Source organism: Delphinus delphis, chromosome 2 (assembly GCF_949987515.2).
Source record: "Delphinus delphis chromosome 2, mDelDel1.2, whole genome shotgun sequence".
NCBI classification, from domain to species: domain Eukaryota; kingdom Metazoa; phylum Chordata; class Mammalia; order Artiodactyla; family Delphinidae; genus Delphinus; species Delphinus delphis.
The window spans coordinates 126,284,056-126,304,924 of NC_082684.1; the positions used below are offsets into that span (position 1 = coordinate 126,284,056).

Below are 20,869 nucleotides of genomic sequence, written 5' to 3' on the forward strand. Positions count from 1 at the left end.
TCTCTGTGTATTGTGTCATGTCATCTGCAGACAGTGACAGTTTTACTTCTTCTTTTCCTATTTGTATTCCTTTTATTTCTTTTTCTTCTCTGATTGCTGTGGCTAGGACTTCCAAAACTATGTTGCATAATAGTGCTGAGAGTGGACATCCTTGTCTTGTTCCTGATCTTAGAGGAAATGCTTTCAGTTTTTCACTATTGAGAATGATATTTGCCATGGGTTTGTCATATATGGCCTTTATTATGTTGAGGTAGGTTCTCTCTATGCTCACTTTCTGGAGAGTTTTTATCATAAATGGGTGTTGAATTTTTTCAAAAGCTTTTTCTGCATTTATTGAGATGATCATTTGGTTTTTATTCTTCATTTTGTTAATGTGGTGTATCACATTGATTGATTTGCGTATACTGAAGAATCCTTGCATCCCTGGGATAAATCCCACTTGATCATGGTATATGTACCTTTTAATGTGTTGTTGAATTCTGTTTGCTAGTATTTTGTTGAGTATTTTTGCATCTATATTCATCAGTGATATTGGTCTGTAATTTTCTTTTTTTGTAGTATCTTTGTCTGGTTGTGGTATCAGGTTGATGGTGGCCTCATGGAATGAATTTGGGAGTGTTCCTTCCTCTGCAATTTTTTGGAAGAGTTTGAGAAGGATGGGTGTTAGCTCTTCTCTGAATGTTTGGTAGAATTCACCTGTGAAGCCATCTGGTCCTGGACTTTTCTTTGTTGGAAGATTTTTAATCACAGTTTCAGTTTCATTACTTGTGATTGGTCTGTTCATATTTTCTATTTCTTTCTGGTTCAGTCTTGGAAGGTTATATCTTTCTAAGAATTTGTCCATTTCTTCCAGGTTGTCCATTTTACTGGCATAGAGTTGCTTGTAGTAGTCTCTTAGGATGCTTTGTATTTCTGCGGTGTCTGTTGTAACTTCTCCTTTTTCATTTCTAATTTTATTGATTTGAGTCCTCTCCCTCCTTTTTTTGATGAGTCTGGCTAAAGGTTTATCAATTTTGTTTGTCTTCTCAAAGAACCAGCTTTTAGTTTTATTGATCTTTGCTATTGTTTTCTTTGTTTCTATTTCATTTATTTCTGCTCTGATCTTTATGGTTTCTTTCCTCTACTAACTTTGTGTTTTGTTTGTTCTTCTTTCTCTAGTTCCTTTAGATGTAAGGTTAGATGATTTATTTGAGATGTTTGTTGTTTCTTGAGGTAGGATTGTACTGCTATAAACTTCCCTCTTAGAACTGCTTTTGCTGCATCCCATAGGTTTTAGATTGTCGTGTTTTCATTGTCATTTGTCTCTAGGTATTTGTTGATTTCCTCTTTGATTTCTTCAGTGATCTCTTGGTTATTTAGTAACGTATTGTTTAGCCTCCATGTGTTTGTGTTTTTTACTGGTTTTTCCCTGTAATTGATTTCTAATCTCATAGCATTGTGGTCAGAAAAGTTGCTTGATATGATTTCAAGTTTCTTAATTTCACTAAGGCTTGATTTGTGACCCAAGATATGATCTATCCTGGAGAATGTTCCATGCGCACTTGAGAAGAAAGTGTAATCTGCTGTTTTTGGATGGAATGTCCTATAAATATCAATTAAATCTATCTGGTCTATTGTGTCATTTAAAGCTCTTGTGTTTCCTTATTAATTTTCTGTTTGGATGATCTGTCCATTGGTGTAAATGAGGTGTTAAAGTCCCCCACTGTTATTGTGTTACTGTCGATTTCCTCTTTTATAGCTGTTAGCAGTTGCCTTATGTATTGAGGTGCTCCTATGTTGGGTGCATATATATTTATAATTGTTACATCTTCTTCTTGGAGTGATCCCTTGGTCATTATTTAGTGTCCTTCCTTGTCTCTTTTAACATTCTTTATTTTAAAGTCTATTTTATTCGATATGAGTATTGCTACTCCAGCTTTCTTTTGATTTCCATTGTCATGGAATATCTTTTTCCATCCCTTCATTTTCAGTCTGTATGTGTCCCTGGGTCTGAAGTGGGTCTCTTGTAGACAACATATGTATGGGTGTTGTTTTTGTATCCATTCAGCAAACCTGTGTCTTTTGGTTGGAGCATTTAATCCATTCACGTTTAAGATAATTATCGATATGTATGTTCCTATTACAGTTTTCTTAATTTTTGGGGTTTGTTTTTGTAGGTCCTTTTCTTCTCTTTTGCTTCCCACTTAGAGAAGTTCCTTTAGCATTTGTTGTAGAGCTTTGGTGGTGCTGAATTCTCTTAGTTTTTGGTGGTGCTGAATTCTCTTAGCTTTTGCTTGTCTGTAAAGCTTTTGATTTCTGCATGGAATCTGAATGAGATCCTTTCCTGGTAGAGTAATCTTGGTTGTAGGTTCTTCCCTTTCATCACTTTAAGTATATCATGCCACTCCCTTCTGGCTTGTAGAGTTTCTGCTGAGAAATCAGCTGTTAACCTTATGGGAGTTCCCTTGCATGTTATTTGTCATTTTTCCCTTGCTGCTTTCAGTAGTTTTTCTTTGTCTTTCATTTTTGCCAATTTGATTACTATGTGTCTCGGCGTGTTTCTCCTTGGGTTTATCCTGTATGGGACTTTCTGCACTTCCTGGACTTGGGTGGCTATTTCCTTCCCCATGTTAGGGAAATTTTCGACTATGATCTCTTCAAATATTTTTTCGGGTCCTTTCTCTTTCTCTTCTCCTTCTGGGACCCCTATAATGTGAATGTTGTTGCATTTAATGTTGTCCCAGAGGTCTCTTAGGCTGTCCTCATTTCTTTTCATTCTTTTTTCTTTATTGTGTTCCGCAGCAGTGAATTCTACCATTCTGTCTTCCAGTTCACTTATCTGTTTTTCTGCTTCAGTTATTCTGCTATTGATTCCTTCTAGTGTATTTTTCATTTCAGTTATTGTATTGTTCGTCTCTGTTTGTTCTTTAATTCTTCTAGGTCTTTGTTGAACATTTCTCGCATCTTCTTGATCTTTGCCTCCATTCTGTTTCCAAGGTCCTGGATCATCTTCACTATCATTATTCTGAATTCTTTTTCTGGAAGGTTGCCTATCTCCACTTCATTTAGTTGTTTTTCTGGGGTTTTGTCTTGTTCCTTCATGTGGTACATAGCCATCTGTGTTTTCATATTGTCTGTTTTTCTGTGAAAGTAGTTTTTGTTCCACAGGCTTCAGGATTGTAGTTGTTTTTGCTTTTGCTGACTGCCCTCTGGTGGATGAGGCTGTCTAAGAGACTTCTGCAAGTTTTCTGATGGGAGGGACTGGTGGTGGGTAGAGCTGGCTGTTGCTCTGGTGGGCAGAGCTCAGTAAAACTTTAATCTGCTTGTCTGCTGATGGGTGGGGCTGGGTTCCCGACCTGTTGGTTGTTTGGCCTGAGGCGACCCAACACTGGAGCCTACGCAGGCTCTTTGGTGGGGCTAATGGCAGACCCTGGGAAGGCTCATGCCAAGGAGTATTTCCCAGAACTTCTGATGCCAGTGTCCTTGTCCTCACGGTGAGCCACAGCCACCCCCCGCCCCTGCAGGAGACCCTCTAACACCAGCAGGTAGGTCTGGTTCAGTCTCCTATGGGGTCACTGCTCCTTCCCCTGGGTCCTGATATGCACACTACTCTGTGTGTGCCCTCCAGGAGTGGAGTCTCTGTTTCCCCCAGTCCTGTTGAAGTCCTTCAATCAAGTCCTGCTAGCCTTCAAAGTCTGATTCTCTAGGAATTCCTCCTCCCATTGCTGGACCTCCAGGTTGGGAAGCCTGACATGGGGCTCAGAACCTTCACTCCAGTGGGTGGACTTCTGTGGTGTAAGTGTTCTCTATTTTTTGAGTCAGCCATCCAGCAGTTATAGGATTTGATTTTATTGTGATTGCACCCCTCCTGCCGTCTCATTGTGGCTTCTCGTTTGTCTTTGGATGTGGGGTATCTTTTTTGATGAGTTCCAGTGTCTTCCTGTTCATTATTGTTCACCAGTTAGTTGTGATTCTGGTGCTCTTGCAGGAGGGAGTGAGAGCACGTCCTTCTACTCTGCCATCTTGAACCAATCTCCCGTCATTTCCTCTTTAACTAGTGAGGGAAGAAAAACTACTCTTAAGTAACTACTGTGATCAATACTAAGTATTATACTTTAGGAATGCCAAACTAATGAAATGATTCCTACGTTCCAGGATATTGGTTTCTTTGGTGACCCAAGACTTATGTGACATAATTGAAAAATAATGCAGAACAGTATGATATAAATGAGAGTAGTATAATATAAATGCCCCTGGATTCCAAGGAGCCTAGGTTGAAAGTGATTGATTTAAAGTATTTATTTTGAGTAGGATGAGCACACGTTAACTATTCACAACAACTTTTTTCTTATATGTATAAATTTATTTATTTTTGGCTGCATTGGGTCTTCAATGCTGTGTGCGGGCTTTCTCTAGTTGCAGTGAGCAGGGGCTACTCTTCGTTGTGGTGTGCGGGCTTCTTATTGTGGTGGCTTCTCTTGTTGCGGAGCACGGGCTCTAGGCGTGTGCGCTTCAGTAGTTGTGGCATGTGAGCTCAGTAGTTGTGGGCTCTACAGTGGACTCTAGAGTACAGACTCAGTAGTTGTGTCACACAGGCTTAGTTGCTCCATGGCATGTGGGATCTTCTTGGACCAGGGCCCCAAGCTTTTTCCCCTGAATTGTCAGGTGGATTCTTAACCAGTGCACCACCAGGGAAGTCCTCACAGCAACTTTCAAAATATAATTTTTTAGTTTGATTCAGTTTCTGTAGAATTTAGCTTATATACAGTATCACATTTTCGGAGCCAGTCCTTACTACTGGGCTGTAAATGTGGATGCTGTCTTTGATTACCAGTGTATTTCCTGCATTTGGCATGGTGCCTGATACAAGGCACATTCTGTTAAATGTTTGTTGAATGAATGAATGAACAAACACTGGTGTGGGCTTGAGGTCTCGGCATGTGATATTAAGCTCTTTTAGAAAGTTGTCCCAAGGTGGAAGATGTTAGGGTGGAAAGAGCAAAAGGTAGAGGGGAGGCCTTCAGAGCTCTGCCACTGATGAGCTCTGTAGCACTGGCCTTTCTGGTCATATATCCTCATTTGTGAAGTGAGGGAATGTATTGGATCATCTCCCTTTTAATATTTTGAGGTTTATGAGCAGTATAAACTTAAAACATTTAGAACCAGCTAAAGAAACATAACCTCTAAGTAGAATTTGAGTGCGCCATTAAGGTTTTGTGCTAAAATACCACTGACCTTTGCACCTGGCATTTCTGTAAAGTTGTGCTAAGAAAATGGTATTTCTAGTATTGGATGTACTAAGAAGGTATTCACAAGGCAGTATCTTAAATGTTCTCATTAAGTAGAATGTTAGGATAAATTTATCATTTTGTTTATTTATACCCTATCTACTTTCTTTCAAACAAAATTTGAGGTGGCAATTCAACTTAGTATTTTTTTCCCTAAGGCAAAGTTTCCTTAGATTCTGTTAAAAAACATTTTGTTATCTCTGTCTTTTAAACAACCTTAAACTTTTGTTGTTTCCATTTTAAAATAGGATCAGAATAGGAGAAATGGTTCAATAATGCTATTTTAACTTGAACCTCTGAAATTAACAGCTTTTGAACATTACAAAGAATGCCTCTCTAGTGTATAATATTCTAACTGAATTGAAATATCTCCATTGCTGCACATTTCAGCATAAGGAGGCTTTTACAGAGGCATGGCACAAACTCTATGATATTTATAGATCAAATCAAATATCTTAAATTGCCCAGGGGAGCAAGACGTAAACTCTGAGGAGTAAGCTGCTCTATTAATGAAGAAATAAGCAGTGAAAGAAAATCAGGGAATGGGTTTCCTCTAGCTAGAGTAACCAGATACTTTTTAATAGCTCCAAATAGAAAACATGGTCTATCACAACAAAAAGAGAAGATTTTGTGAAAGTGCTAATTTTCTGTTAAATCATTTCTTTTAGGTTAGAGAAAGGCCAACACTAGCTACTCTAAATCCCTATGTATATACTTTATGATAAATAAGCCAGTGACATTTTGTTTTAAATAAATGTTTTTTCTTTGTAAAATCATGAGTCTTGAGTAAATGTCATCCTTGAATTTCACACATTCCACATTGCCTTGATAGAGACTCCAGTGTCCATAAAACACTGAAAACTCATTTCTTTAAAGAGGCTTACTTAAGCTTATTAGAAGTGTAAACATAACTGTGATCCGTAAATCTAACCAGTCTTTGGCTTATGGCATCTAAAACTTTTTAAATTTTATCTTTTTTTTTTTTTTAAGTCTTAGGCCCTAAGGTAATTGTATACAAATGTATAGCAAACAGATGTATGACAAATCTGAATAATTTGTTCAATATTTATATATTTGTATATTAAAAGCATGTAAATTAAAGCATGTTTATTTTACATTTATAGTTGATCAATAAACCTTAATATATCTGTTTTCTAGGTTTGGAATTTTATGACAAGCAACCCCCCTAGCCCTGGTAATTTAAAAGCTTTTGTTACTTAGTTTTTAAATTACTCTGTATTAAGTACTGAGTGCTTCTTTTGGAATTCAGCATATTTCCATGTGAATAATCTGATTTAACTAAGAAATATATCTGAACCAGAGTGTCCCTTATTGATCACAAACATTTTAAAATCTCCTTCATTTTAAAATCGCCTTTGACAATAGCCTAAATAATACTTTGGTTCATTAGTAATGCGAAACTTTTTTAAAGTAGAGGTATTTGGTGGGAGAGAAGCCAATCCACTAACTTTTAAAAATTTGTTATACAGGATTAGCTGAACCATCCTTTGTTGCCAAACATGAAGATAGTTTGTTTAAGGATTTATTTCAAGACTACGAGAGATGGGTTCGTCCAGTGGAACACCTGAATGACAAAATAAAAATAAAGTTTGGCCTTGCAATATCTCAATTAGTGGATGTGGTAGGTGTGCATATCATTCCATATTCAATTTCACACAGGTCTATGGAGAGCGTATTGTGTGCCCAGGCACCGTGCTCGGCTGCAAAGATTACAAAGGTGAATGAACATAGTCTTTTTCCTCCAGGAACTCACCAGGGAAAAACAATTATTACACCACAGACATAGGAATACTGTATGTTTATATAATCTTGTGTAGTTTAGAAATCATTTTATCTCATTTGGTAATTAAAATAGGTCTATTTTTTAATAAATTCAAAGATATTAAACCCTTTATATGGAAGTTTCTCCTTAAATATGTTAAAAAATATGACCAAAAAGTCAAAAAATTTAAAAGAAAAAACCCAAGAGTTATAGTTGTAGATTTTTAGGACCTAAAAGGGATCTCAACAGATCATTGCCTCAGTATCACACTTAAAACATTTCTTAGGTTTTTCCATGTGACATTTACCAGGTAGTAAATTCCCCATTGTAACTTGTTCTTATTGTCAAGAGATTATTTCTATTTTAAACTAAAAGGTTCACACTAATTTTTAAACTGGTTTCTTCTTTTTCTGATCATGTCAATCAATAATTGTTTCCCTGTTGTGTTCCCAGAATAGTCAAATATGTGTGTGTGTATGTATGTATGGATACAGATAACATTTATAGGTGTGCCTTTATTTTCTGATTAGAGAAGCAATGCATGATTTTTGGAAAGAATTTAGAAAGTTCAAAAAAATACGAATAAGAAAATAAAACTTGACTGTAATTCTACCACCCAGAAATGACCATTGGTAACATTTTGTTGTGTTTCTTGCCAGTTTTTTCTTTGTGAATATGTTACAAAATTGAAGTATTATTTTAGATATAATTTTGATTACTGCTTTTTCCCCTATTACATGATGAACATTTTCTTATTATATAATCTTCAAATGTAATTTTTAATGGCTGTATTTCATTTATAATTTATTTAAACATTCTCTTATTGTTGGCAGAAGCTTGTTCCCAATTTTTCCTATTATAAAGGACAATGATGAATATTTGTACATAAATGTTTGAATTTCTCCTTTCCTTAAGAAAGGTGATGAATCAAAGGATATACATTTTTGAAGTCTGTTGACTGATATATGTAACCTAATTGCTTCCAGAAAGATCAATGAATATGGACTCTGTGCTTGATCCTTTGCTAGGCAATACAGGAAGATTTTAAATATAAATTAAACATAGGGAAGTAGGAAGTAAGTTAGTAGGGCTTGCTTTCAACTTTTCTTTCTAGCTGGGGCTGTCAGCATGTAAATGGAGTAAGTGTAGAATGCCGCAGTACTAAATCGTGATGTCACAGAGATCTGGGATTTCAGATCTTGATGATTGAGATTATCAAAGAAGCCTGGGTAGAAGAAGTGGCACTTGAGCTGGGCTTGTGCTAAGTGTAGGATCTGGCATGCAGAGAGGAAAGAACTTTAATAACAAGGAACAGTATAATCACAGGTACATAAGCGATACTGAGCCTTTTTGTTCGGCTGTTTAGATCGATGGTCTGACTGGATGGTAGAGGAGGTGAGGAGTGATGCCTGTGTGCCACTGTGCCTTTGCTCCTGCCATTGCTTCTGTTTGGAGAACTTTCCTTCTCAGCACAAGCCCTTTATCCTTCAAGGCCAAATTCATCCGTCAGACTCTGAAATCCGAACTTCCTAAGACAGTCTCTCTTCTGTTCCAGTTACGCTGACTGGCACTCAAGTGCTGGCAGGGCCGCCTCAGAGCAGAGTGAGCTTTAGTCCTTGTGTCTGTCCCAGAGCCTAGCATGGTGTCTGGCACGTAGTAAATGCTGAGTGAATGAGAGATCTGATGGGTAACAGACATGGTAAAAGCAGTACTTTAAGAGGATCAATAAGATAATTAAATACGTGGCTTCAAAGAGTGAAAGATTAGAAGCTTGAGAGGCAAGTTAGATCAAATATAAGAAGGAACAGGACTTGACCACTGAATATGGAGGGAGGCGTCTTATTTTGAAGCCTAGGTGGTTAGAAGGGTAACCAATTTGAAAGAGAAAATTGGTTGTTATGGGGGCAGGGCAGAGAAGACGATGGGTTTGCTTTTGGTATGAGGTTATTGTGGTCCATTCAAAAGAAAATGTTCACTGAGGACCTTGGAAGGTCAAGACTGGCTCCGAGGTGAGAGACGAGGCTGAGGATGTCAGTTTGGAATTGCTGGCCTGGGGGTGATTGTTGAAAACTTTGAATTGATGCAGTTTTAAAGCAGACAGAGCAGGAGCCTGATCCTTGAAGAACATTCATAGAAAGTGGTAGAAGCAAGGGTTAGCCAAGCAGAGACGTTGAGGAAGGGTTGCTTCTTGAGAGAAGAGCCCAGAAAATATACGGTCGGTGACAATTAGAGGGGAGGAGGACTAGAGTCAAGGAAGATGAGGGTCAAGGGCCCTGGACATTGATAGAAGCTTCACTGAATTGCTTCTCAGTGGGTTTATGTTCCTTTTAATCGCTAAGGTCTTTGCCCCGCAACCTTGTGATCATGTTTAGTGGCTCTTCCTTGAAGTTTCCTCAGATTCCTATCTTACTTCCTACATGTTCTCGCTCTGTCTTTTTAAAATATCAGTGTTGGCTTGTTTGTTTTGATTTTATTTTTATGGTCAGGTTAAAAAAAACCCTATTAAAAAAAAAAAAACCCTATTACCCCTAAAACTTTTCTGCCATGTTTATGAGTAGTTAACATTTCTTTATCTGTGGTTTCCTCCTGAGTGTCATCAGACATTTGTCTTCACTCAGTTTGTTTTTTTTTTTTTAATTAATAAATTAATTTATTTTTGGTTGCGTTGGGTCTTTGTTGCTGCACGCAGGCTTTTTCTAGTTGCGGCGAGAGGGGGCTACTCTTCATTGTGGTGCACGGGCTTCTCATTGTGGTGGCTTCTTGTTGCAGAGCGCAGGCTTCAGTAGTTGTGGCTCATGGGCTCTAGAGTGCAGGCTCAGTAGTTGTGGCGCACGGGCTTAGTTGCTCCGCGGCATGTGGGATCTTCCCGGACCAGGGCTCGAACCTGTGTCCCCTGCATTGGCAGGTGGATTCTTAACCACTGTGCCACCAGGGAAGTCCCTCCGTTTGGTTTTTGTTGCATCCTCCACTGTGTTGAACACGTGATAGATGCTCAAGAGATACTTGAGGTTAAAAGAGGCTGTATCCCCCTAAGGCCATGGCTAACCCACATCTTTGGGGCCCGTTGTGAACTTATGGGTTTTTCTTTTATCTATGTTACTATTAAAGATACTAAGTATGGACTAGGTCCTAGCTCACAGAGCAAAATCTATGTGTGTTCACATTTTTCTGGTGAAAAGGTCTATAATTTTCATTAGATTCTCAAAGACGACCTACTGCCATGCAGCATCACAGGTAATATGTTTACCAGAACTTTCCTAATTTTTAATGCCTCTGGTTAGAACTTTTGTCTGAAAGGCATATTCTAATACAGGGCTCAGCAGTTATTCTGGATGGTGTGTGACTTTGGGGTGGACGGTAGAGCTGGTGGTGTAGCGTTTAAATTTAGGAGTTTTGAGTTTTAGAATCGGTTTTACCACTAATTGGTGGTGTGATTTTAAGCAAGTTGCCTCACTGGGCCAGTTTTCATATTTGCAAAATGAAGGGATTACAGTAGATAAAATCTCTAGGTCCTTTCCAGCTCTAGTGTTTTAATCAAGGAAAATTGCTCATTGGAAGACACAGTGTCAGAGGGATGGCCATGCTGTATTTCCTAGGACCCATTCTTTCCATGTAGGGACCTAACAGCTGTCTTTGTCCCTAGGGATGTGCTTCCTTCTGGCCTCCTCCTTTCTCCTAGGTCATTCACCTGTTGTTCGGATGGGATAGGGAATGGAAACACTCCAGTCACCTAAGCTATTTATATCCCATCCTCTCTACCCAACTGTAGGGATTGCCTCGTGCTTCTGTGTGTCTGTGTGCTCTGAGCATTGTATCCTACACAGGGTCTGTTTGTGGTTGATGATCATGGTGATCTTTTACTGGTTCAGTTGGCTTCATGATATTTCAGTAAAACTTAATGAAAGAGTTATCACTTTAATTAGGCCTTGAAAATTCAGTGAAGAACTGGCGTAAGTGAAGGTAAGACAGCAGGAAGGTGTAAGTAGCAAGGACCCCTGGTCCTCTAGAAAAGTAGGATGTAAAAGCTTTATGAAGTTGCCATTCAAGGCTCTGACATCCATATTTTTTTCTACGTAACAGCTCCATGGAGAGATTCAAATATGTGCCTCAGCAGAAGCAAATGACAAGTTATAGTCCCTCAAGAATGCACACATTGTATCTCACTGATTGTAAGATGCACATTTTTCCACATTTTAGCACTTCTGAAGTCAAGATGTCTTATAATTAATGACAACTTACAAGTCATTATCACCCTTTTTCTTTCTCAGTGCTAAGTACATAAAATAATGTTGTGATTCTTAGATTGCATCTTAGATTTGAGGAAATGTAGTAGCCGAGACTATTAATATTAAATCTAAAAATGCCAGTGGTGTCCTTTCGGGCAGCTTATCTGAAATACAGAGTATGTTGGAAGGAGTAATGTGAAATTAGGCTGGTAAAAATATCCTGCTTTTCTAGAGAACCAGATTGATGAACAGAACGTAGGTACTATATATAGAGGAGTGTTTATATAAAACTGAGAAAATTCTTATTTAAAGAATTATTGTTTCCATAATTGAAATAATCAGCCTTATTTAAATTTTTATTTCATAGGATGAGAAAAATCAGTTAATGACAACCAATGTCTGGTTGAAGCAGGTATGTATAAAATTCAAAGGGCCACCCAACTGTTGACTGGTGCCACTGTTATTATAGGGTTTGTAGCATGAGTATCTGGTCTTGGTGGGTTGGCAGGAGGCAGAAGGATGAGGTAGATGGAGTCTTGTATTCATTCAGTTAATATTATTTGAGTGCCCGCTATATGCCAGGCACTGTTCTGGGCACTGGGGAAACAGCAGTGAACAAAACAGACAAAAGGCTAGGCCCTCAATGAACTTCATTCCAATGGGGGGAATAAATAGGAAGTTGTATAGTACCTTTCAAGCTGACAAGCTTGGAGAAAAATACACCGGGAGAGCAGATAGGGAGGGTTGGGGACTGTACTTTTAAATAGGATGGGCAGGGGAAGTACCACTGAGAAGGTAATATTTGAACAAAGACTTGAAGGAGGGGGAGAAGCAAGCTATGTGAGTATCTGGAGGAGGACTGTTCCAAGCAGAGGGGACACAAACGTGCAAAGGTCCTGAGGCTGGAGGGTGCCTGGCGTGTTCAGGGAGCAGCAAAGAAGCCAGCTGGCTGGAGGTGAGTGGCCATGGGACGGGTGTAGGAGATGAGGTCAGTGAAGCAACAGGAGGCCGATGGGTGTTCCTAGCATAGGTTATGAGTAGTGGCTTCTAGGCCACTGTAGGATTTTGGCTTTTACTCTTCAGTGACATGGGAACAGGCAAGAATGTAATGATTTATTTTTATGTTCATAGTCTCTCTTATATAAAGGACTTCTTTTCTTTCTGGGCCAGATGTCCCCAACTGCTGTTGAGTGCTTCCCTTTGTTCTTTATAATTGCTGATTTTTAATACCTACTGCCAGTTTCCTAACCCCCAATTCCTGAAAGACATGTGTGCTTTCCTTGGGGTGCAAGTCTTTTTTTTTTGCGGTACACGGGCCTCTCACTGTTGTGGCCTCTCCCGTTGCGGAGCACAGGCTCCGGACGCGCAGGCTCAGTGGCCATGGCCCACGGGCCCAGCCGCTCCGTGGCATGTGGGATCTTCCCGGACTGGGGCACGAACCCGTGTCCCCTGCATCGGCAGGCGGACTGTCAACCACTGCGCCACCAGGGAAGCCCGGGGTGCAAGTCTTGACGTGATCACAGAATTGTTACTGTGTGGAGGTTGGACAAGGTGTTTAACTATGTGGAATGTGTAATAAATCCAACTGCTCTTTGCATGGACCAGTCCAGCCAGTCATTGACAAGACAGCTAGAAAAGAGAATGTTTCCCTTGAACTTGGACTTTAGGTGCCCATGGCTGCAGCTCCTGGGCATGGTCAGCTGGTGGGAGAAGAGGTGTTGAGCAGATCCATGAATGTACGCAGCTCTGGTCCTCGCCTGTGTCTCCTGAGGACCATGGCTAGAGCCACCACATGAGGGGACAGGGCTATATCCTCCAGTGCCCATAAGAAGGACGTGGAGGTGAGTTTTCTTTATTGGGAGTAGAGGTGACTTCGTGTCTGAAATGTCTGGATTTGGCAAAGAGAGTATAGCTTTCAGTGTTTTTGACTGTTAATTTTATTGAAATTGAGTCAGGTTTCTTTGTTTTAAAGGAATGGATAGATGTAAAATTGAGATGGAACCCTGATGACTACAGTGGAATAAAAGTTATACGAGTCCCTTCAGACTCTCTCTGGACTCCAGACATTGTTTTGTTTGATAAGTAAGTTATATCCAGAATACCATTTTTTGTTTTCAAAAGAAAACAACTGTATTACTATTAGGCACTAGTAATTTTTTCTTCCTTTTGAAAATTGTTTAGCTATAAAGTCAGAGGACTTCATCTCGTGTTCTCTCATTTCATGAACCTACAGATAGGTTCTGTGGATCCTCTCCCTTTTTTGGTATATTGTTTTCTGATCGTAAGTGTTCTGGATTTCAAAAATTTGTAAAACATTTGGGAAGTCCAAAAAGGCATAAGGAAGTTGGGGGGAATATAATCAATCCCGTTATTACCATCACTTGGTGGCAACCACTGTTATAAACTTACACGCATGGTGGGCTTACTCTGTGCCTGGCATGACGCTCAGTGCCTTATCTTTATTCATTCAGTTCTCAAGATAACCTTATGAACTAGGTACGATCACATCTATTTGACAGATGAGAAAATGGAGGCCGAAGATAGTTACACTTGTCCAGGATCACACAGCTCACACGTGGTGCGTGGGGAGTAGCCTGACATCCCCATTTACACTCTTATTTTCTAGACTACATATTTGGCAGACTGCCTTCCAGATTTTTTGGTAATTTTTTGGTAAAAATAGTTAAGGTAATTATGTAGGGTAATTTTTTGGTAAAAATAGTTAAGGTCATGCTTTATGTTTAAATATGCATCCTTCTAATTTTGCTTTAAATACTGTATAAGAATCTCCCAGAATGAGGAATGTTGGATTAACTATTAACTCATATTTGTAGGTATTCTACCTAAGTGTGTTTTGAGGATGGTTTTTAACTTAGGGGAGAGGATACTTCTGGGTGCCAGTTTCATTTTTTTCTAGGACCAACCACTCCAGGACATTTCTGGGAATTTGTGCTTATCCTAGTGCACTTTGTCTTGTTTGCAAGAAGGCGTTGACATGAGGACAGAGCAAATGCTAAGCAAAAAATACCTTTCACTTTTCAAACCTTTACCTCCATGCTTCTCAACATGGAAGGAGTGAACAAAGCATGATGCAGCTTCCTGGAGCATCATCTTACTCTAAGTCATTGCAAACATTTGGATATTTAACATGGATATATCACATAGGAGTGTGCAAAAGTCACACGAATTTTAAGATAGAGAGCAATATTTCGAAGAAATATTTTTATTTCCCTGCCCATCCTATTTAAAAGCGTGAGTTCACACGATGGCAGAGTTGGAGAGGGACGGCTGTTTTCCAGGGCTGTGCCCAGTTTGGGGCTATTGTTCTTTCCCTGTCAGTGTAGGAAGCGTCCAGTATCTGTCATGGAGGGAGAAGAACACTGAGGGGAGAAGGGGACGTCTAGGAATGTGGATTCAGGTTCTGGCTCTGTGCACATCCATTGTTATAAATTAGCCTAATTACATTTTGTGTGTAATCAAAGTGAAATCATTTCAACCACTTGAATCTCAGGATTCTGTGAATATAGATCTGTCAGTCCTGGAGTAGACATGGACATAGGGGTTTAGTTTCAATGGAGTTAGATATTTAAGGGCAGTGTCTTTAAACTAGAGTTCCCTACGTGGAGCAGGTATATCCCAAGTGTAATAATTTAAAAAGTATTTCGCGCTATGGTATAGGTTTTCTTTTATATTAGGCTTGTAAAACGCACGCCCAGGTTGTTTAATCTCTGCATTGTTACTGTGCATGTGTGTATTTCAGTGCAGATGGACGTTTTGAAGGGGCCAGTACGAAAACTGTCGTCAGGTACGATGGCACTGTTACCTGGACTCCACCGGCAAACTACAAAAGTTCCTGTACCATTGATGTCACATTTTTCCCGTTTGATCTCCAAAACTGTTCCATGAAATTTGGTTCTTGGACTTACGATGGATCACAGGTTGATATAATTTTGGAGGATCAAGATGTTGACAAGAGAGATTTTTTTGATAATGGAGAATGGGAAATTGTGAGCGCAACAGGAAGCAAAGGAAACAGAACCGACAGCTGTTGCTGGTATCCTTACATCACTTACTCATTTGTAATTAAGCGTCTGCCTCTCTTTTATACCTTGTTCCTTATTATACCCTGTATTGGGCTCTCGTTTTTAACCATACTTGTCTTCTATCTTCCTTCAAATGAAGGTGAAAAGATTTGTCTCTGCACTTCAGTACTCGTGTCTCTGACTGTCTTCCTTCTTGTTATTGAAGAGATCATACCCTCATCTTCCAAAGTCATACCTCTAATTGGAGAATACCTGGTGTTTACCATGATCTTTGTGACACTATCCATCATGGTCACTGTCTTTGCTATCAACATCCATCACCGTTCTTCCTCAACACATAACGCTATGGCTCCGTGGGTCCGCAAGATATTTCTTCAGAAGCTTCCAACACTGCTTTGCATGCGAAGTCATGTAGATAGGTGCTTCAGTCAGAAGGAGGAAACTGAGAGCAGCCGTGGACCAAAATCTAGAAACACACTGGAAGCTGCACTTGATTCCATTCGCTACATCACAAGACACGTCATGAAGGAGAATGATGTCCGTGAGGTCTGTGACCGCGTATATTTACAAATGCAGATCTGTTTTAATTCTAAGTCGGGCAAACAGCATGACCCTTAAGACTAAGTATAGATTGAGGGCCAGAGATGTTGACACACTGTTCTGTGAAAGATCTTTACTAAAATTTTGGTTAAAACATCTGCAAAATGTGGCATGTACACAAATCTCACGTCTCCTTTTCCCCCATCAGCATCTTGGATGACTTTTGAAAACACTTTGTGTTATGCTGACTGTTCTGTTATTCTAAGGCATAGTAATCCTGCCGTTTGGTTTTTGGCTCTGACATGATTAACTGTTTTAATTTGACCTTCAGTAACTTTGTTTCTGGATTCTATAGTAATCTGCAGGCACAACTGCATTATAGTTTATCAAAAGTGATTTCATTTTTTAAAGAATGAGTCTAATGGAGCCTTTATAAATACAGCCAAGATATTTTTCTAGAATAAATCTTTTTGTTGTTCACTTATAAGAATGTTAGCGAAATCAAAAGCAGTAAGGTATTCTCAGGTGTTATATATTATACATCAACGTGTACAAGTGAAGCTTAGTGTAGTACTTAATAATATGCTTAATTTGCTTAAAAACAAAAATTTGCTCAAAACTTTATTATAGAAAAATAACTCACTGGCTCCTTATTTAAGGTTAATATTTAAAATGCAAGAATTGAACTATGAATACATTTTATTAATGTGATCATATTGAACTGGAGTTTTCTTTCAAAACGTGTAATATTTCAGTCTTGTCGCTATTCTTTATTTCTGTTGTGTAATTTTTAAAAATTATTTATTTTTGGCTGCGTTGCATCTTTGTTGCTGCGCATGGCTTTCTCTAGTTGCAGCAAGCAGGGGCTACTCTTCGTTGCGGTGCACTGGCTTCTCATTGCGGTGGCTTCTCTTGTTGCAGAGCACAGGCTCTAGGCGCATAGGCTTCAGTAGTTGTAGCATGCGGACTCAGTAGCTGTGGCTCACGGGCTTAGTTGCTCCGAGGCATGTGGGATCCTCCCAGACCAGGGCTCGAACCCGCGTCCCCTGCATTGGCAGGCGGATTCTTAACCACTGCGCCACCAGGGAAGCCCTGTGTAATATTTTTAAAGCTACGACTATAGTACTATTTTCATAATTGAATTTACTTTGAATAGTCGCATTAAAATTATATGAATTCTCTCACAGATATAGAGAACAAACTAGTGGTTACCAGTGGTGAAAGGAAAGAGGGGGGAAAGGTAGGGGCAGGGGACTAAGAGGTACAAACTACTATATATAAAAAAGCTATCAAGATATATTGTACAGCACAGGGAATACAGCCAATATTTTATAATAACTTAAATGGAGTATAATCTATAAAAATTTAGAATCACTATGTTGTACACCTGAAACTAATATAATCAAAAAATAATAAAATAGTACCTAGAATAAAAAATGTATATGAATTCTAATCTCTAAAGCCTTTTTAAATGGAAAAATTCCTAGCAGGCGTGGTAAGCAGGTGGAATGAATCCGGTAAAATAACAGCCCTCCCCCCAAAGGGACATTTGACATATGTTTCTAATAAACTTTTTAAAAAATTTTATTGTAGTTGATTTACAATGTTGTTTTAATCTAATAAACTTTTAATGCTTGTGGATCATAAAGTTTCTATTTGGTGTAAGTATAATTAGTTTATAAGGTGAAGCTATCAATGGAGTCTTAAAAAATACAGATATTAGGGGCTTCCCTTCCCTGGTGGCGCAGTGGTTAAGAATCTGCCTGTCAATGCAGGGGACACAGGTTCGAGCCCTGGTCCGGGAAGATCCCACATGCCGTGGAGCAACGAAGCCTGTGCGCCACAACTACTGAGCCTGTGCTCTAGAGCCCATGAGCCACAACTACTGAAGCCCGCGTGCCTAGAGCCCATGCTCCACAACAAGAGAAGCCACCACAATGAGAAGCCCACGCACCACAACGAAGAGTGGCCCCCGCTCGCTGCAATTAGAGAAAGCCAGTGCGCAGCAACGAAGACACAACACAGCCAAAAATAAATAAATAAATTTTTTAAAATACAGATATTAGATAATGATATGGATTGAGATGGGATTTAATGACTGTCTGCAAAGTGTTGTGCAAAATGATCCGAGCTCCTTCCAAGAGGGCCAGTAAATGGGGTTTATTTACAGGGGAAAAACTTATAAGTAGAGAAGCAGTAGGGTGTTTATAATCCATTAAATTCTACATTATCGTGAAACTTGGGGCACAGTTCCTGTAGAAGACCCGGTGCTTCATAGAGAAAAGGGGCTAGGGAAGCTCGTGGTCAAGGAAGTGGCCTGGTGGGAGGGAACCTCTGGTGCTCGGGGCCTGGTCTCAGCCTGCCCTTCCCTTGAGGTCACTCACACCTGCTGAGCCAGCTCCCTGCTTGGGCTGCGAAAACAGGGAGGGAATGAGCTCACCAGAAGCTCTGAACTCATGAGCTTAGGTTCAAATGGTCCCTAGGAAATCCTAGGAAAGTAAAGCAGGTGGGGTGAGGAAGAAGATTAACAGCTGTTGAACACATATTATTCTGAACCAACTTTTAATTTGTCATGAAATTAACTTCAGGCTGGATTATCTTCAAAAATTAAAAGAAGTAAACAATACTGGGCCAAACAAGTAATAAAGATAACTGTATATAGTAAGAATTAAAAAGATGTTTTAAAGTTTATTTTAAAATATCTAAGTACTATATTTTATTAAAATTCTATCAGAATAACCCACTTATATTACAAGTCGATGTGTAAATTTACGAATTTTGTGTCTTAATTATTTAACATGGGTTTTTTGTTTTTTGATACAGGTTGTTGAAGATTGGAAATTCATAGCCCAGGTTCTTGATCGGATGTTTCTGTGGACTTTTCTTCTGGTTTCAATTGTTGGATCTCTTGGGCTTTTTGTTCCAGTTATCTATAAATGGGCAAATATAATAGTACCAATTCATATTGGAAATGCAAATAAGTGACACTTCCCTAGGGGCTGTAGTAGGAATTTAGTTAAAAGGCACATAATTCTTATGGCACCTATAAAATTATGAAAATGTAAATTGTGTTTAAAATTTGATGCAATCTTCAACAAATTAACAGACACTAACATCAGTTTATCTCAATAGACTGCCCATTAGAACATCTACCTGCATGACTGAAGTAATAACTGGCTGAATAACATTTGATCTTTTAAAAATAGCAGCACAAAATATTATCTAAACTGTACTAGTAAAAATCTAATGTTTGTATCCTGTCAATTAATTCTGCTTTGTAATCAACAGTTAAGTTCATCTTTTGACTGTGCTGGGAAATTCCTGTTGTATTTGAAGACTGATTTCATTTAGTAAAGGTACACATTTAAAAATTCTCTCTGTCCTGTATTCATTGGGTAAGAGCTAATCTTAAGTATAATATATTGCTGTAGTAAATAAGCTGACTACTTGGTATGATAATGATCGAATGTGATGCTACTTTTCTATAAGGAACATTTTTAAAAAATGAAAAATGGGAACTGGGAACTCCTTTAAGGCTTACTTTATTTTGTAGATGCGTAAACTGAATAATTATTAACTATTTTTACAGCCTACCTTCCATTGTGAAATCATACAACAGATAACTCGTGTCGACATGCAGTAGCATATCCTTAACATTCATTTCAATCCTTTTGTCCACTTTTTCCCACAATTAATAGAACCACCTTCTATATAAATTCTGGTAGCATCTTTTTATCTTTGATCTTGGAAGTGTCCATGACAACTAAGTGAATCCCATTTTAAGAACACGTCTGTGGATACTACTAAATTGTTCTGTGAGAAAACCATCTTCTAAAATTAAAGGTGGTATTGTAATTATGTATAAGCACATTGTTACATACCTGTGATGTTTCAATTTTATCTCTTTCATTCCAACAGTTACAGTACTAGAATATTAGTGTTGCAAGGGCCTTTAGACATAATCTGGTCTTAGCCTATTACTACTTACTTATTCAATACAGTATCATGTATCACAGGTAGACAAGTTAAAATTTCATCTCTACTGTCATACAGAGTGAAGTAAGTCAGAAAGAGAAAAACAGATATCGCGTATTAACGCATATATGTGGAACCTAGAAAAATGGTACATATGAACCGGTTTGCAGGGCAGAAATTAAGACACAGATGTAGAGAACAAACGTATGGACACCAGCGGGGGAAAGGAGTGGGGGGGTGGTGGTGGTGGTGGTGGTGGGATGAATTGGGCAATTGGGATTGACATATATACACTGATGTGTATAAAATTGATGACTAATAAGAACCTGCTGTATAAAAAAATTAATAAAATAAAATTCAAACCAACAAAAACAGAAAAAATAAATTTTCATCTTTAATGTCCCTGACTCAGCTATGACCAGGAAGAAGATACTGACAGAAATCTTGTATTCGATTTCGAACTCAGCTCTTGAGAGAACAACTGCCTTATTTATTTATAGTAACAGATCTAAGTTCAATTCAACACTCCTTAGAAGGCAGAAGGGATCCTGTCTAATTTGCCTTTTATTTTAGGCAGGTGTTTAATGCTATTTAGTGAGTGAAAGTCTCCTCGTTAGATGAGTTTAAATTGCCAGTTGGCTGTCATAGCATGTATATATCCCCGATCCCTCTTATTATGTCTCCATTACTATTACTTTAAAATTTTACATGTAAATACATTTTATAGAAATCTTCTTTTGGCTTACTGAAACATGAGTCACAGTGGGCTGCAATTTTGTCAGTTTTATTTTTGCATAGGAAAAACATCATAATGACTAATGAGAAGATTAAAATGGTCTCTGTGTATCATCATCTCTTGCCAGCGGTTATTCAGATTCAGAAGTGGAGTATGGGATACTCTCTCCTTAATAATTTGTCTAAAGCAGTGGTTCTCAAAGGGGCAGTTTTGCCCCTGAGGGGATCGTCACACCTGGCAAGGGATGGGGGGGTACGTTATTGGCATCTAGTGGGTAGGGGCCAGGGTGCTGCTAAAGA

General features: G+C 38.8%; 1 protein-coding gene across 1 annotated transcript in view; it reads left to right on the plus strand.

The window, feature by feature from the left end:
* The window catches only part of CHRNA5 (cholinergic receptor nicotinic alpha 5 subunit), a 58,102-nt gene extending 38,896 nt beyond the window's left edge, over positions 1 to 19,206 (plus strand). The window contains exons 2-6 of the mRNA XM_060005548.1: positions 6,758 to 6,909; positions 11,644 to 11,688; positions 13,249 to 13,358; positions 15,037 to 15,865; positions 18,683 to 19,206. Of these exons, the coding sequence (XP_059861531.1) occupies positions 6,758 to 6,909; positions 11,644 to 11,688; positions 13,249 to 13,358; positions 15,037 to 15,865; positions 18,683 to 18,844 (1,298 nt within the window). The 3' untranslated portion in view covers positions 18,845 to 19,206. The remainder of the gene's footprint in view (positions 1 to 6,757; positions 6,910 to 11,643; positions 11,689 to 13,248; positions 13,359 to 15,036; positions 15,866 to 18,682) is intronic.
* Positions 19,207 to 20,869: the final 1,663 nt, after the last annotated feature.